A 17,097-nucleotide genomic window follows, 5' to 3' on the forward strand; every position below is an offset into this window, starting at 1 on the left:
AGATTATTTGGCCCTGCCCCCTCAGTCATGGTCTATTGACTTTGAAACTTTTGCTTAGTTTTCATGTATTAGCTTGTGATTAGGTCAATTTATGGGGAACCACTAATAGTAGGTCAATGATATTAGGTATGCAGTTGTATTAGCATTGGCACATCTCATTACCATGGAGATTATTTGACCCCACCCCCTCAGTTATGGTTTATTGACTTTGAAATTTTGCTTAGTTTACATGTATTAGTTTGTGTTTAGGTTTGTTTAAAGGGAACTACTTATGATAAGTCAATGGTATTTGGTATGTATTGTATTAGCATTGGCACATCTCATTTCCATGGAGATTGTTTAGCCATGTACCTTCAGTCATGGTTCATTGACTTTAAATATTTTGCAAATCTTGCATGTTAAAGTGTTGCTATTTTAATTTCAACATTTGCATTATCGAAATTACCAAAAAGCGAGACATATCTCTGTGATAACAGTTTATTTGAAGAATAGACTTTAATTAATAATTTTTAGTTTTAGTTATAAATTCCTGAAATTTTACAGTTATCATTTTACTGAACTATGTTTGATATCATGACCAAATCAACTTATTAAATAGAAAAAAGTTGCGGTGTACCAAATTGAAGCCTTGCATCCTTAATGAGTTAAAAAAAATATTATTGCAAATATTTAGATTAATGACCCTACAGCCAAATATTTCACTCAACGTAGATTTACAATGTTCTTTGTATTTGATAGACAATGCTGATATTTGAATGAGTTTTGACTTTGAATTATGAAGGCTAATCGCAAGTTTGTGAACATAGATGGCGATGTAACCCAATTCAGCAGTATTTAATGTTATATGATGTTTAAGGAATGTATCAAAATAATAGTTTGGTATTTTGATTAAAAATAAGATCAAGTGTGTTGAAATTGATGTGTTGACATCTGTTTCCGCAATAAAAATTTTCATTTACTTCTTTAACATTTCCCCCTCCCCAAAAAACCCAGTTGGTATCTATAACCGTCACAGATAGTTTTCATCTTCCTGTGGTGTTGTATTATCGAAAACAGTCTTAGATTACTGTCAACGATAAATAAACAATAGCTGATAGATTTATTTGCTGCCATTGTTCATTGTTGTATATGATATTTTAGTGATAAAGAATAAAATAAATAGCAAAGGGAGGAAGGTATTCGGTATTTCTTTTCTTAAATATGTGCAATTTAAAAAATAAATGAATTTAGTTTATTTTAGCAGACCAAGTGATAAACGTGGTTAAATTAAAAAAAAAAACACGTTCAGATTTAGTACAATTGTCAAATACAGTCTAATCATCAATAGTCATTTGATATTTTGTTAAAGATATCTATTTACTTTCAAATCCAGATCCGATCACGCATGTCAAATAATTTGTTTTAGTTCACATCAAAAGAAGAAGAATTGGGACTAGAAATACTGTGGTATTTTAAATATAATTGAATAATCTTTTGTTTTAAAAACAATTATCGTATCAAAAATATTAATATTATCTGAATCCTTTGACGAGTTGTTTAAATTTCGTTCACTAAATACTTCTTTCCCATTATAGCATAAACCATTCGACATGCCTACCTTTTACTTTTTCTTAATCATCAATAAAGGCAACAGTAGTATACCGCTGTTCGAATACAATACCATGTTTTTGTTTTCGACTACAAATATATAAAAAAAAGAGTTGCAATATACTAAAGCAGGACAAGTCACTGGTCATTCATGATAAATCTGTCAACCAAAACATGATCGAGACCGAAAATGTTGTTAACGGGCGGACTCTAATTTACCACAAAGAATCTTGATTCCTAATCAACCTTAAACCAACTATCAAGGAAATCATGCAAGAAATCACAAGCTGAAAACTATACTATCGACTGGTAGATACTTTATTTGCAGGCGCTGATGAAAAGTCGCTGAAAAGGCAATATTAACAATTGGAAAGCTAATATGACCTTCATTGACGTAAAGTTTTATTCTGAGCTACTGTTATTGTCATATGCATCTAAATTGAAATATAGAGCAGACCTAGTTTTATCTGTGTTATCTTTTATCGAAAGTACGAAGTAGTAGAAATACACTGTTAAGCTTGTATTGGGCTTGCTGCATCCAATGTTTGATATATCATTGATCATAGGTGTAGCTGATGGGACAATCACAAACCGTTAATGGACATGGACGACCAGAAATAATCATTGAGTGAACAAAAGAGACCCTCAAGTGATTGACAGTGGATGTTTGTAGTTGACTACATATAAAATTCGTGCTATTTTGATAAATATACTTAAGTCAACAATTTTTAGTTTTAGTTATAAATTCCTGAAATTGTGCAGTTATCATTGGACTTAAGTAGATTTGATATTATAACCAAATCGATATATTTACAGTTATAGTGTACCAAATTGAATTCTTGCATCCTTAATGGGTTAAAACAAATGTATTGCAAATATTTAGAGTAATGACCCTACAACAAAGAATTTCGCACAAAGTAATGTAGATTTACAATTTTTCTTTGCATTTGATGGATAATGCTAACATTTGAATGAGTTCTGACTTTAATTTTGGAAGGTTAATCGCAAGTTTGTGAACATAGATAGTGATGTAACCCAATTTAGCAGTATTCAATGTAATATTACGTTTAAGGAATGTATTAGAATAATAGTTTGATTAAAAATAAGGTCAAGTGTGTTGGAATTTGTGTGTTGACATTCGTTTACCAGGTCGAGAACTCTAGATTTCCTGACGTCAGAATATATTTGCATAGTAATTTCCAAAAGACAAGGCCAAAATGACCTTGAAAAACTGACCAATCGACTCAATGAACTACAATGCATTGTGGGCTACTACGAGTTTACTACCACTCGAAAACACGTGGAATAAGTGGAAAAACTGTCAACTAATATAGTATCTGGGACTCTCAAAATAAATATTTTGTTCTGCGAATATGTTCATTGTGAAATATATAACACAATCTTCAATTTGCATGCTCAGATTAAAAAAGTATTGTTTACGAGCTTCACTATTCGACTTTCTTTTTCGCCTTGTAAAAGTAGTTAATCATATTTGACAAACTCTAAGTCTTCTCCTTTTTTATGATCACAAAATTCAAGGATCACACATTTCTCTTTAACTATCTATACGAAAGTTGCTGCACTCATGGATATTAGCACCGGCTGTTATCGACGGCTAACTTTACACTAGTAAGTTTGTCTTATGGGTAATTGTGTTATGCAAGTAAATACTCCAAAAAATGACAAAGTTCAAATATCTCCCAAAAGAGCAAATATTGATAAAAATCAAACCCGGACTACACGCACACCTTAAATATATATGTCTATATACCAACAGACAGCAAAGTGAAAACTTCATAAGATTCAAACTGTGGGAGAAGTTATGCAGAATAACTACATACCCATGATAGGACAGACGGACGGAAGGACGGACAGGGGTAAAATTTCAGTTGCAGGGGCATAAAAAATGTCTTGAGCAGTTTTGATGAAATATGATGGATGCTATAGGCTTTATGCATGGTCTGTACCTGTCAAATTCTAAATATGAAAATATTACTTAGTATTATACAGTAAATATCAAATAATGGATAACCGATCTTTCTGAAAGATGTTTGTATACACAAAAAAGGAGATGTGGTATGATTGCCAGCGGGACAACTATCCACTTAAGTTATATGAAGTGGATGTAAGTAATGATAGGCATTCGTATTGCCTTCAACAATGAGAAAAACCCGTACGGTATAATCGGCTATAAATGGCCCCGATTGATGATTATACGCTGTTGTTTCTAAAGACAAATTAATAAAAACATACTTTTTTTCGATTTAAATTACTTTTTAATCATAAAAGAAGGTACAATATCAGAAAAAGCTGAAATTTTAGTGACCCCAACAGATATTTGACACATTCTAAGTCTTCCCCTTTTTAACAAACATAAAATCCAAGGTTCGATCCCTTATCTTTTTTAACTATCTATACATCGAATAATAGCACCGGTTGTTATAAACGGCTAGATTTACACTAGTAAGTTTGTCTTACAGGTCATTGTGTTTTTCACTGTTGTTTCGTTGCTGTCTTGTGGACGAATACATGAAATCTCCGTGTCATCATCAATCATGTTAATGGCTATACATCGGGTTATTCAAACACTCGTTTTTTTGCATAGAAATAACTCTTCGTTAATCTGAGCATGGAACGAATACTTCATATCACGAACAATAAATGTGGATACAAAAAATGAAAAACTAAGCGAAATTGTTAATCCCGCAATGCCTGAAAAAATGTGTTGTATTTCAGTAAATAACACGCGTTCTCGGTTGATTGTACTAGTAAACACGTAGTAGTCCATCATGCATTGTTACTCATTTAGTGGATTGGTCAAAAACCCAGGTAAAAATAAATTGCGTCACACGTAAATAAACAATTACATGTGCGAGGACATAAGTATGCTAATTCATGCATTTCCATATAAGGTAGTGTTCCCGACCTGTTTACGCAAGAACAATTTTCATTTACTTCTTTAACATTATCCCCCCTCCCAAAAAAACCCAGTTCATATCTATAACCATCAAAGATTTTTTTCATCTTCCTGTGGTGTGTATTATTGAAAACAGTCATAGATTACTTTCAACGATAAATTAACAATAGCTGATAGATTTATTTACTGCCTTGTTCTTTGTTGTATAGGATATTTTCGTGATAAAGAATACAATCAATAGCAAAGGGAGGAAGGTATTCGGTATTTCTTTTCTTAATTATGTGCAATTAAAAATGAATGAATTTAGTTTATTTCAGCAGACCTAGTGATAAACGTGGTTAAATTAAAAAAAAAAAACACGTTCAGATTTTGTACAATTGTCAAATACAGTCTAATCATCGATAGTCATTTGATATTTTGTTAAAGATATCTGTTTACTTTCAAATCCAGATCCGATCACGCATGTCAAATAATTTGTTTTAGTTCACATCAAAAGAAGAAGAATTGGGACTAGAAATACTGTGGTATTTTAAATATAATTGAATAATCGTTTGTTTAAAAAAAAATATCATATCAAAGATATTGATACAATCTATATCTTTTTACGCATTGTTTAAATTTCGTTTACTATATGCATCTTTCGCATTATAGCCTTAACACTCTATATGCCAACCCTCTACTTTTTCTTAATTATCCATACCAAACCATGTTTTTGGTTCCGTCTACAATTGTTCTTTGCATTTATAGATAATGCTAACATTTGAACGAGTTCTGACCTTCATTTTGGAAGGCCAATTGCAAGTTTGTGAACATAGATAGAGATGTAACCGAAACTGGCAGTATACAATGTAGTAAAATAATTAAGGAACGTTCATGTATTGAAATAATGTTCTGGTATTTTGATTAAAAATGAAATCAAGTGTGGCATTTCATGTGTTGACATTCGTTTACGCAATAACAATTTACATTTACTTCTTTAACATTATCCCCTGTTTTCATCTTCCTGTGGTGTTATATTATTGAAAACAGTCTTAGATTACTGTCAACGATAAATAGCTGATAGATTTATTTACTGCCTTCTTCATTGTTGTATAGGATATTTGCGTGATAAAGAATAAATCAAATAGCAAAAGGAGGAAGGTACTCGGTATTTCTTTTTTAAACATGTGCATTGAAAAAATGAATAAATTTAGTTTTTTTTAGCCGGCAAAGTGCTAAACTATATATTCTTCCAAATAATGTTTGGAAAATGAAGTGATAAAAAAACTTTGTTAAATTGTAATATAAACTTCCCTTTTCAACTCTCCCTACCTAAACATGAAGTGTCCATCAAAGTCTTTGCAAATTCTATACGATTGCCATACAAATGAGATGCTTATAGCTACGTACAAAACCAGGTTTAATCCTCAATGTTCTATCTAAGGAAATTCCGGTACGAAGTCAGGAATACGGCAGTTGTTTTCCATTTGTTTGATGTGTTTGAGCTTTTGATTTTCACCATTTCATTATGTACTTTCCATTTTTGAATTTCTTTGGAGTTCAATATTTTTGTAACTAGTATATTGTTGTTGTTTTTTGAAACGAAAGACTCAGACAGAACAGTTTGCATGACCTATTTCTTACTTCAATGGAATAAGTTATAATTGGGAAACATAAGTAGTAGAAATGGACTGTTAAACCTGTACTTGAGTTGCTGCATCTCAGGTTGAGACCGAATCGTAATTTTAACATTAAATCTGGCAAAGAATCGCGTGTTTGACGTCAGAATGTAAACGTCACACAGGTAGAGATATAAAATAATTCAACCTTTATCAGTGATTAATCGAAAGAGACCCTCAAGTGATTAACAGTGAATGATTTCAATTGACTACATGTAGAACCCGCTATTTTCAAGAATAGGCTGCGTTCAATACTTTCTTCAAAGTCTCAGTAATTATATCCACCAAATGGTGAGTTATCAATGTTCTTAACTAGACTTGACATTCTGACCATATAAATTTTAGTGCAAAGCTTGTTTATGACTGGTACGAAAAAAGTGAATGATAAAAGAACGAGCTAAGACAGTGCGTAACCCCATGTTACTATCATGTGACACAATAAGTTCCGTTTAACTTTAATAAAAAGAAAAGAACTGGGGTTTTCAATGCAAATACCATAATACATATTATTTATAGGTATTTTCAGCATGTGTGAACCATTTTGATGAGAGTTTCGTGATAGTGGGTTGTCCACATGAGTGCGTTTTTAAAATCGTGACTGCATTTCTAGATAAAACGCTCTTAACGGCTGGAAAAGGAGAAAACAATGCAATAAAGAAAGAAAAAAAATGGCAATTAAATCAACATTAGAAGATAATTTAAAAAGAAGAAATGGAATATGAAATACCCATTTTAGAATAAAGAGCAACAGAGTAATCGCCTTTATACTATTATTATTTTAGCGGTAAGGTGATAAACGCATCTCAAACGAATAAATACACTGATTGATTCTATGCTATATTATTTCAAATTACTAGATAACAATCTACGATTTATTAACAATAGATGACAGAGTGTAAGGTTTGCGTCTTCTTTATTCTATACAAAACTTGGGTGCATTTTGAACAAAAGACGACAAGGAAACATTTAAATAGTTGGTTTTTAAATAACTTTGGAAGTTTATTTTTATGCATCATTCTATTAACAAACACGTACGTACTACGACAATTGGAAAATACAGTCTGACTATGGATATTTATATCAAATTTGTATTGCAGACTTCTTATTTACTTTGAAATCCAGATCAGACGTTGTAAGTTTTTTAGATTTAAAAAAAGAGTGCGAATACAAATAGTGCAACATGTAAATTAACTGTTAATTGTTACTGTAAAATTTGTACGTTTGATGTTATACCCCAAGGGTAATCAACAGCCCAGTAGCCAGTACCAATTGAAAATACGGATATTGTTCTATTGCTAGTATAAATTTGCAGTTTTTATTCTTTTTGGTTTAATCAACTGCTCAACTGTTCAATATTTATATTTAAATTCATCTATGTTGACCACGAGCATAATTGAAATTACATTAAGTCTTGAAATGTGAATCTGGTGCAATGGATATGATAACGTTCGTGTTGTTACTAGGTATGTGTTTCAGATAATGTCCATTTGTTTTGCTTTTTTGTGCAAATATTTCGGCTAAGGTTTGAAAAATGGCGGTCTTTGTCGAAACTGGGCTTTTGACTCATGAATTCGGAGATTGTTAGCCACTCGAAATGAAGACAGTAAATGGAACGTTCTTTCACCTCAGAACCAACTATCATCCTTCATCTACTTATTTTGATAGTTTAATCGTATGCTGTGCTGTAATATACAACTATCACAGGTTAGGGATGATTGATGCAAGCAAACATTTTAAACCCCGAAAAAGTCTTCTAAACCCTGTCCATAGACAGGGGCTTTTAGTTAAGGTTCGTTTGATCCGTCTTTAGTTTTTTCTATGATTTTTTGTGAAGGCTTTTACTTGTCTTTTGTTAGTTTTTCTTTATTTTGTAATGGCATTGTTAGTTCGTTTTGACTAATGGGTTACGGAGTTTGGCTATGTCAATAAATTACGTGACCATGCAGATGCTATATCTAATACAAAAGGAGTAGTTACTTAGCTTGAGAAAATATCAATTATTTAAGATGATAAAAAAAAAATATAGTAAAACAACAGTTGGCCTAGGTAAACATCATATCTCTTGGTTTTAAGCATTCCTTATATTACACCATTAATTGATTGATTGATTGTTGGTTGCTTAAGGTCCAGTGGCAAATATTTCATGAATGTTCAGGATGTGAACAAGTTAACAATACTCATAATATGTAGGTCTTGTAAAGAGACCATCCGGGATGTAGGTCGGGTAAATTTGAACTGCCACTAGAAAATGAGGATGTATTTGATAAAGACAGAAATTTTGATTTCAACAGGCCACCTACGACCCCTCAAAGAGTTGTCGCGCGTATTAAAAGTCAATAACTGTATATTATACAATAAAAGACTAAGTATGGATGATATCTATCAGAGTTGTTTAAAAATGTTAAATAGTCTAAATATGAAGTAACATACTTTCAAAGTTTTATATTTAAAAATATGTTTCCTTCAACAATTTCCGTATAAAAAATAAATTGTTGATATAGCTTTGTATTCAGTATTTTTTTTTCTTCAGGTTATATTATTGATGTTTTCTCAAAAAGATGAAGTAATCTTGATTTTTTCATCGTGAAAGTCAAATATACAACATTTACATTTTATCTATCAGCTATTGCTTTGACAATCGTCTACAAAATTAATCATAATTTTGTAAGAAGAGTATACTCCTCTGGATGATAATTTATATAATCCATTATGACGGCATTCATTTCTCAAGAGGAAGAAAACTATGTAAGATTGAGTTTGTTACTTACTGGAATATCTCCACGTGCAGCACGAAATTACTTTGATTATGAATTTGCTCCGGCCAGTTTATATGCCTCCATAAAGAAAGAACATAATAAACTGTTTGCATTGAAAAAGAAAAGAACAATCAACCCATCGCAATGGAATCTCCTGTTTCCTCGAAAACCTGGTAAGTGTAAAAAATAAAGTAAGATACCTCTTCTATAATTGCCGGTAAGAACATTAGGCATTTATTTATATCATTTACTGCAAAATCTCATAATTCCAAAATTTCTTGTAAATGCAGATAATCATAACATGTGCTAATGACCCTAAATTTATCGTATTTAACGGGACTGATATTGATTTTCCTTTTGAAAATTTCAATCATAACTAAATGTATATTGAAATATATATATTTGAAAAACATACAGTTTTGAAATCTCATGATCCAAAATCCTGTAAATCCTGTTTACTTATAATTTTCATTACACAACTTTGTGTACTTCACATAAGTCAAATTTTATGGTACTTTGCTAATTGCTTTTTTTAGTTTGAAAATCGGAAGCGTAACCGTAAAATTATTGCTATATAAAATAACAAAAAATCCTAAGAAAAGCAAAACTCAAAATAGAAATAAAGATACAAGAAGATATTTTTCATGATTTGTCCGCATATACGGAAACACCATGTAGGTTGAATTTTCAAGTTTAATAACTTTTATCTGACCAGCTTTCTTAAAGTTTTCGGCCAAAATTCTTTTAAAAACGTGATGATTTCATCTTTCCCATTCCAGTCAAATTTTAAGCATTTCCCCCTTAGAATTGCACAACATTTTTGTAAATATCCGTTTTCAAAGATAGTTTGGGTTAAGATTTAAGACGGAAAATGACTGGATTATCCGCAAATTTGAAATAATTTATATTTTCAATCTATAACTAAGGGAAGTAATTTAATCAAAAGGGCCACAATCACGTAGTGCGAATCATATGAATAAAGTATAAAGCCGGTAGGATTTTGCAATATGAATCTGGGAGGACATGATTTTCTTTGAGTAGCAATTGGCTTTGAATTAGCTTTCCGTAACTTCAGATTCTGATGTCTAGTGTTTTCTTGTAAGTTGTTTTGTGCTCCGTACAGATCTTTTGAGTCTTTCATAATTTTCTTTTCGTAATTTTTTTTGTTTTACATTTTTGCATGTCGGGACCTTTTATAGCCGTGTTTGTCTTTCTCGTTATTTTTTTTTTGAAAATACCGTAAAATCAGCAAAGGAAAAGCGTGTAAAAACGATAATACAGGATTAAGCATATCAAGTTAATGTAAATAAAATAAAAGAAGATGTGGTATGATTGCCAATGAGACAACTCTCCACAAGAGATCAAAATGACACAGAAATAAACAACTATGGGTAACCGTACGGCCTTCAACAATGAGCAAAGCCCATACCGCATAGTCAGCTATAAAAGGCCCCGAAATGACAATGTAAAACAATTCAAACGAGAAAACTAACGGCCTTATTTAAGTACAGAAAATAAACGAAAAACAAATATGTAACACATAAACAAACGACAACCACTAAATTACAGGAATCTGTTCTACTTTGTAAACATAACACATCCATGATGCACTTTATTATTTTTTTTAGATGTTCCTGATTCCCGGAAATTTGACATTACCTTAATAATAACACTCCTTAGAAACCTAACGACCATAAATCCTCCTCATGGGGGATTTGACAGTTTACCCTCTGCCATAGAAACCACACCTGGTGCAGATTTAGCCAGAATCAAATACTATAGAAACTACATAGCTCATCTTAATGATGGAAAAGTTGGAACTGCAGACTTCAACACTGCATGGGACAATATATCTGGGGTAGGTTTAATGAAATATGTATACACTTTCTAGACTTTGAATATAGAGATTTTAATCAATCACTATGACAAGGTCTAGGGTGAGGCTTGGTTAGTGTACAATTTATAGATAGGGTAAGGAATGATTAATCTTTACAAAGTGTCAGCAGTAATTGAAACTATTAGTAGGGTGCCCAGTCAACAAATGTGATCGATTTGGGTTAACGGAATAACACACGGCTATATTTTATATCATTGGAAAGAGGAGAACAAGCCTCGTCGAAATATTGATGTCGTCGTTGTCTACAGTGGTCACGATTTTCTTAAATTTGGGTCAAAGGTCAAATCTAAAATTTCAAGGAAAACGTAGAGTCACGTTTAGACAGCTGGCCACCCCTACATATTTGCGTTTATAGCAAAATAAACTCGAATAATTCAAAGGATTATAACTAAAGTTTCTATATTTAGGACTAATTTGATAATTTTATTGCCAAATATGGTTCGAGATTGACATTTGTACTTATAGGGTGCACATTTACAATTTTCATTCAGCTGTTAAATAATAGTGACCTTGACCTTTTAAAAGTTCCAAAATCGGAATTTTTACATAAGATTCGATACAAGTGATCTTCGGAGATGTTTTTTAGATATTAACATTTATAAGTTGCCCTCCCAAAATGTTATTTTTTCCGTCTTTTGATATAAGGTGTTCGTCATGATTTTCTGGGTAAATATCCAATTTTTTTTGGTGAACGTGGAAGCACATCAAATAGTACTTAGTTCCCATACTGATGAATATTAACGCAGAATTCATTGAATTAGCAGGTCTGAGCATATATTTGCTTTACAGAAATAAAAAACAAACTGCAAACGGTGAAAAAGGGGGAGGGTTTATGTTACAAATTATGAAAACAAAATGAGAATTAGAAATAGCAGGCTAATCACTCCATCTTTCACACTTATATCAAGTGTAATGTACATGACTTATCGAACATAAATTGGCCTACAATTGACATGAAGTTAAAGATTATCTACAAAAAGAAAGTTTTGAACAGCATCGATGTATTTTACAAACACTTGTAAACAACATCAATCTAATTAAAATATAGATCTCTGATTTCGTTATCCTCATTTGATCATATATATAAGAGCACGCGAGTTAATAAAGATCAGAATTTTAATAAGAGCGAAACAACATAGAAAAATTACCGAAGCTAGTAGTAGCTATTACGTTTCATTGTCTACTGTTAAGGTGAAAGCCCATCGACTAGGTTTAGGTAAGAGAGCTAATTTCAGTTGTTCTTTTTTAAATCGCATTCGACGCAAGTAGCAGAATGCGAGGCATACAGAATACAATCTGATGGTGGTGGCGGTAACACCGTAAACTATTTGTATAGCTTTATATTTCAGAGGGCAGAGGAACTGGATGATTCATACTTTAAAATTGAGAATGGAAATGGGGAATGTGTCAAAGAGACAACAACCCGACCATTGAGCAGACAATATATATCCATTGTGTTACGAAGTTTCCGTCATATAATCATTATCCTATGGTTAACTCATATCCATGGTTAAGTGACTGCTGAAAAACTGTATAGCTTTTTTCGTCATGTGAAAGTCTCAATTATCACGAGTTTTAGGATAACTATATTTGGTTACTAATATATGGTTTCCTTGCAAGGTCTACATGACCGTCAGACATGATTCACCTGACCTCGACCTAATTTTACGGATCAGTGAATAAGGTTAAGTTTCAGTGGTCTAGTCCGTACAGTTTCAGATAGAAGTTGGTTAAATATATTTGGTGTATGGAATGGTAACAAGGTGTACGTGATTTTGTGGCAGAGTTCATGCATCTGACCTTAATTCATTTACATGGAACATTGATAGTGTTAATTTTATGTTATACTTGTTGTATAATATAAAACTTAGGAGATGTGGAAGCAAGCAATTATAAGCAACCGTACAGCCTTCAACCATGTGAAAAACTCATACCGTATGGTCGGCTATAAAAAGGCCAGTTATGAAAAAAATGAAAGAATTCATTTGAAAAAAAAAACTAACGGCCTGATTTATAACAAAAGCTAGTTTTTACGGTAATGATGTTTATGATCATACTTTTCTCAGACTATTGATGACGTCCTTTCATTAGTTTTCATTAAGGGAACACCCATTTGATTTCGAAAACAGGGAGGGAATGAGGATTTTGAAAATGAATTACTTGGCCTGGTATGAACTGAAATCATTGACTTTGCACAAGACAGGATGAGAATGAACACTCTTCAACATGAAATGCAGGATAGTTGAGGATATGAATGTGTACAAAAGTGAAAATAAATTTTCGCGCCGCCAGCCCCATCCCTTTCTTCAGAATATAAAATGTTCTACCCTAACGGCGAGTACTATTATATCGGTACTTTGTGTTTTTTGTCTTCATGTTAGTTGTTTTTGTGCTTCATGCCGATTTGATAAGTCAAGCCATTTCAGCAGATTTCTCTTATGCTGTGTTGTTATACCATTGACCAGGTCAGGGGAGGGTTGAAGGATCACAAACATGTTCAACCCCTCTAAATTCTGTATATGTCTGTCCAAAATCAGGAGCCTGCAATTAAGTGGTTGTCGTTGGTTGCTGTCTGTTGTATCTGTTTTTTTTTTGTTACACGAACGGTGGTATATTTTTGTTGTCGTTCCCACCTAGTGGGATTTAGGTCGAAAACATCATACAAGACTTTTGATGTGCCATATTCCGGGTGTGAAACAAAACCGACCGATTTGATTCTTATACTACAATTATAACAAAATATTTATTCAATAAAAACTTTAAAGTTTTGAAAAACAGACACAAAACAGATTTCTCCGAACAAAGTGACAATCTATAAAGTTAGTTGGCTATTCACAACAAATAAATCAACCACACAACAAGCAGAAAAGACAAATGTTTTGAGTGACCTCTGTCCTTGTTAATGACCTAATAGTGTAAGCAACAAAATAATTAATGGCACGAGATAATCCGTGTTTAATCAATACCAAAATGGTGACTTAATTTGTGTTTTTAATTGCTAATTTCTTCAAAACGATTTTTATTTCACGCATGCAATTTGGCACACACATGCACTGTGTCTTATTGCTTAAATCAGAGTAAAAAATATTGTGATGATACACGTAATTATTTTGCTTTCGATGAAAATAGGGTAAATTTCGGGTAAAATTTTACTCTTACTAAAATGTTGAAATACTTATATCAAAATCATTTAAATGCTTTTCGATTTCGTTATATGATATATTTAATATATAAACTATATTATAGGGACTGTTTTAACTACCAACAAAGAGCGCAATAATTTAATTTTTCATGTTAAAGATTCCCCGTACAATACGGTATCTGGTGGTACCTTTTAAAAACACGAAATTTAGAAAATTGTGAGCACGGGAACTTACGACGACAATCATGATTGTAAAATATAATGATCTTCCTACAATGTGCAAAATAATCAGCCGTGTGTTATCCGTTAACTTAAACTCGATAACTAGAGGACTTTTTGGACATTGGGCACCCTACTATATGTATTTTCTTGTGAAACGTTTCTAACAATCAGCTCTATTAGCTGACCATGCGTAATGAGCTTTTCTCATTGTTGAAGGCCGTACGATGATCTATAGTTGTTAATTTCTGTGTCATTTGGACTCTTGTGGAGAGTTGTCTCATTGGCAATCATACCATTTTTCTTTTTATATATATAAAGACAACTTCGTCAAACTTAAAAGAAACCTTATGCGTTAATTATATATTTATAGTCTTGTAATTGTTATAAAACACAACAAATACGATAATTTCAAACCTAATCTTGAACTACATTTTGTATATCAAATTTTTCGAAATTTACCTGTAACGTCACTTTGTAGCGTCGATCTGGTCGTGTGATAATCAATGTGTGGTTCTGTTGTGCTGTTTTTATGTGCTGCCATAGGTTGTTTTACGTGTTCGTTTTTATTCTATGGTTAGTCAGCACTTCGGTGTTGACATGAATATCAATCATATGTTCTTTTTTTTTAATTGTTTTTTTTTATTTTTTAAACTTACTGTTTGAATTATTCAAAATACTAGTACTAAGGATTTTCTTATCCCAGGCATTGATAACCGTAGCCGTATTTGGCACAACTTTTTGGAGTTTTGGGTCATCAATGCTCTTTAACTTTATACTTGTTCGGCTTTCTGACTATTTTGATCTGAGCGTCACTGATGAGTCGTATGTAGATGGAGTATTAAATTATAAGCTTGGTACCTTTGATAACTATTGGCATGTCGAAATGTTAAATTGTATTGTTTATTTGTGTATTTGTCTGTCCTGAAAGTTCTTGCATTAATTTTACTGCAGTCCTGTCATGTAATGTTGTCCTTTAAGTGTTATATTTAACATTGCAATGGAAGCGCGAGGTTTGAGTAGCCACAAAACTAGGTTCAACCTACTATTTGTTCTTAAAAAGTCAGGAAAATGGCAGTTGTTCTCTTACAGTTCGTTTCCCTCGGTCTTAGTTTGTAATTTGGATTTGTTTTCTCTAAATCGATTTATGACTTTCGAACAGCGGTATACTACTCTTGCGTTTATTTAAGCCTTTTCACGCATTTTATATATATGATGGTCATTCATTTGTATAGCTGACTTATTGAAGATAAATTGTCCAGGTATGTCAAGCTTTGTGGTTATAATTAAAAGTTATAGAGATTAAGGTTCTTGATGTTCAATTTAAAGTGTTATTTATTTCGATTACGCCAAAAAAGATACGTAAGAATGAAAAACATTTTCAGTATTGAAAAAAATATTTTTCAATTTCTAATTCAAACAAAGCAAATAAAGTATATGTCATCGATCTTTTTTTTAAAGTCGTACGGTGACCTATAGCTGTTAATTTCTGTGTCATTTGGTCTCTGGTGGAGAGTTGTATCATTGGCAATCATACCACATCTTCTTTTTATATGAGTAGTTTTCATGTGTTTTCTCATATGTTTTTTTTCGAGGAAAAGAGGGGTTTTTTTTGGAACACTGAATACGTCAATTTACAAGTTTACCCATACTTTTCGTCAAAATTGGAAATTTGCAACTTAAAAAAGCGCACATTCTTTTTTTTTTCTTTCAACAATAACAACAATTTTCCGCTATTTTGTTTTCCGGTAATTCACGTCTCATATACTATAGATAATTCAGCTGATCTGTAACAATACCATCTTCATGCCTTATACATCATGTACTGTATTACGACGCTAGATTAAAACTGACGAGGAAAGGTAACATCCGGCCACCGAAAGCTTTATTAAGTGAAACCAAGGTAGTCGAGTGGTCTAGCGCGTCGGATACAGTGCAGGCGATTTGGTGTCACGATATCTCAATAGCATGAGCTCGAATCCCGGCGAGGGAGGAACAAAAAATTTGCGAAAGCAAATTTACAGATCTTACATTGTTGGGCTGATGTTTAGACGAGCTGTATATATACAGTCAAGCTCTCAGAGTAAAGCGGATTTGCTCCTCTGAGGAGGCTGTCACTAAACGGTTACAGGAACTTCGCGGTTTTTTTACCAAACGAGGTTATAAGAAATTGGACATAGATAAGGGATTTGCGCGTGCTAATAACAACAGCCGCAATGACCTATTACAGTACAAACAGAAGAGGCGCAACAAAATAGTTCCGTTTGTTTTAACATACAATCCCGTCTTTACTAACCTTTCACGTTTGATACGTGCCAATTGGCAAACTATTGCCAATCACCCAAAATTATCCAAGATCTTTCCCAATCCTCCTGTCTTAGCTTTTCGGAGACCAGCAAGTCTGAAAGACTTATTTGTGAGAGCTGACGTCTCCTCTAGTAAAATCTGTTCAACTGCAGGATGGTGCAAGTCGTGTGGTAACAGACGATGTCTGACTTGCCAACAAATACTGAATACTCTAACATTTACTTGATGGAGAATTTTAAGATTTTTTCTGAGAACTGAATGTATATTTGGAAGCGCTTTGGAAAAAGTAATCACCAAGGGTACTCTGTCGTTTATTTTCTTTGGTTTGTACTGTAATAGATCGTCTCGGTTTAGAATGTCGACTTTTTTTAATTAAACTTCAGTTGACGAGTTATTGTATCCACGTGTTTTCAGGTGCGTTTTTATTTCTTCTCTTCTTATTTTGTAATTTTCTTCTGTTGAGCAAATTCTTTTGACACGAATACCGAGTCCACATGGTTTAGCACTTTTTACAGAATTTGGATGGCTTGACGAAACATGTAAGTACTGGTGTTTATCTGTGGATTTTGTAAAAAGATCTGTTTTAAGTTTTCCGTTTTCTATGTTTACAAACA

At 32.6% G+C, this 17,097-nt stretch overlaps 1 protein-coding gene across 1 annotated transcript in view; it reads left to right on the forward strand.

Annotated features, from left to right (window-relative positions):
- Window positions 1-17,097, forward strand: part of LOC127737206 (uncharacterized) — a 42,693-nt gene that overhangs the window by 10,266 nt on the left and 15,330 nt on the right. The window contains exon 2 of the mRNA XM_052247739.1: window positions 10,547-10,776. Coding sequence (XP_052103699.1) covers window positions 10,547-10,776 — 230 coding nt within the window. The remainder of the gene's footprint in view (window positions 1-10,546; window positions 10,777-17,097) is intronic.

This window comes from Mytilus californianus, unplaced genomic scaffold (assembly GCF_021869535.1).
Source record: "Mytilus californianus isolate M0D057914Y unplaced genomic scaffold, xbMytCali1.0.p SCAF_4, whole genome shotgun sequence".
In the NCBI taxonomy this organism is placed as follows: domain Eukaryota; kingdom Metazoa; phylum Mollusca; class Bivalvia; order Mytilida; family Mytilidae; genus Mytilus; species Mytilus californianus.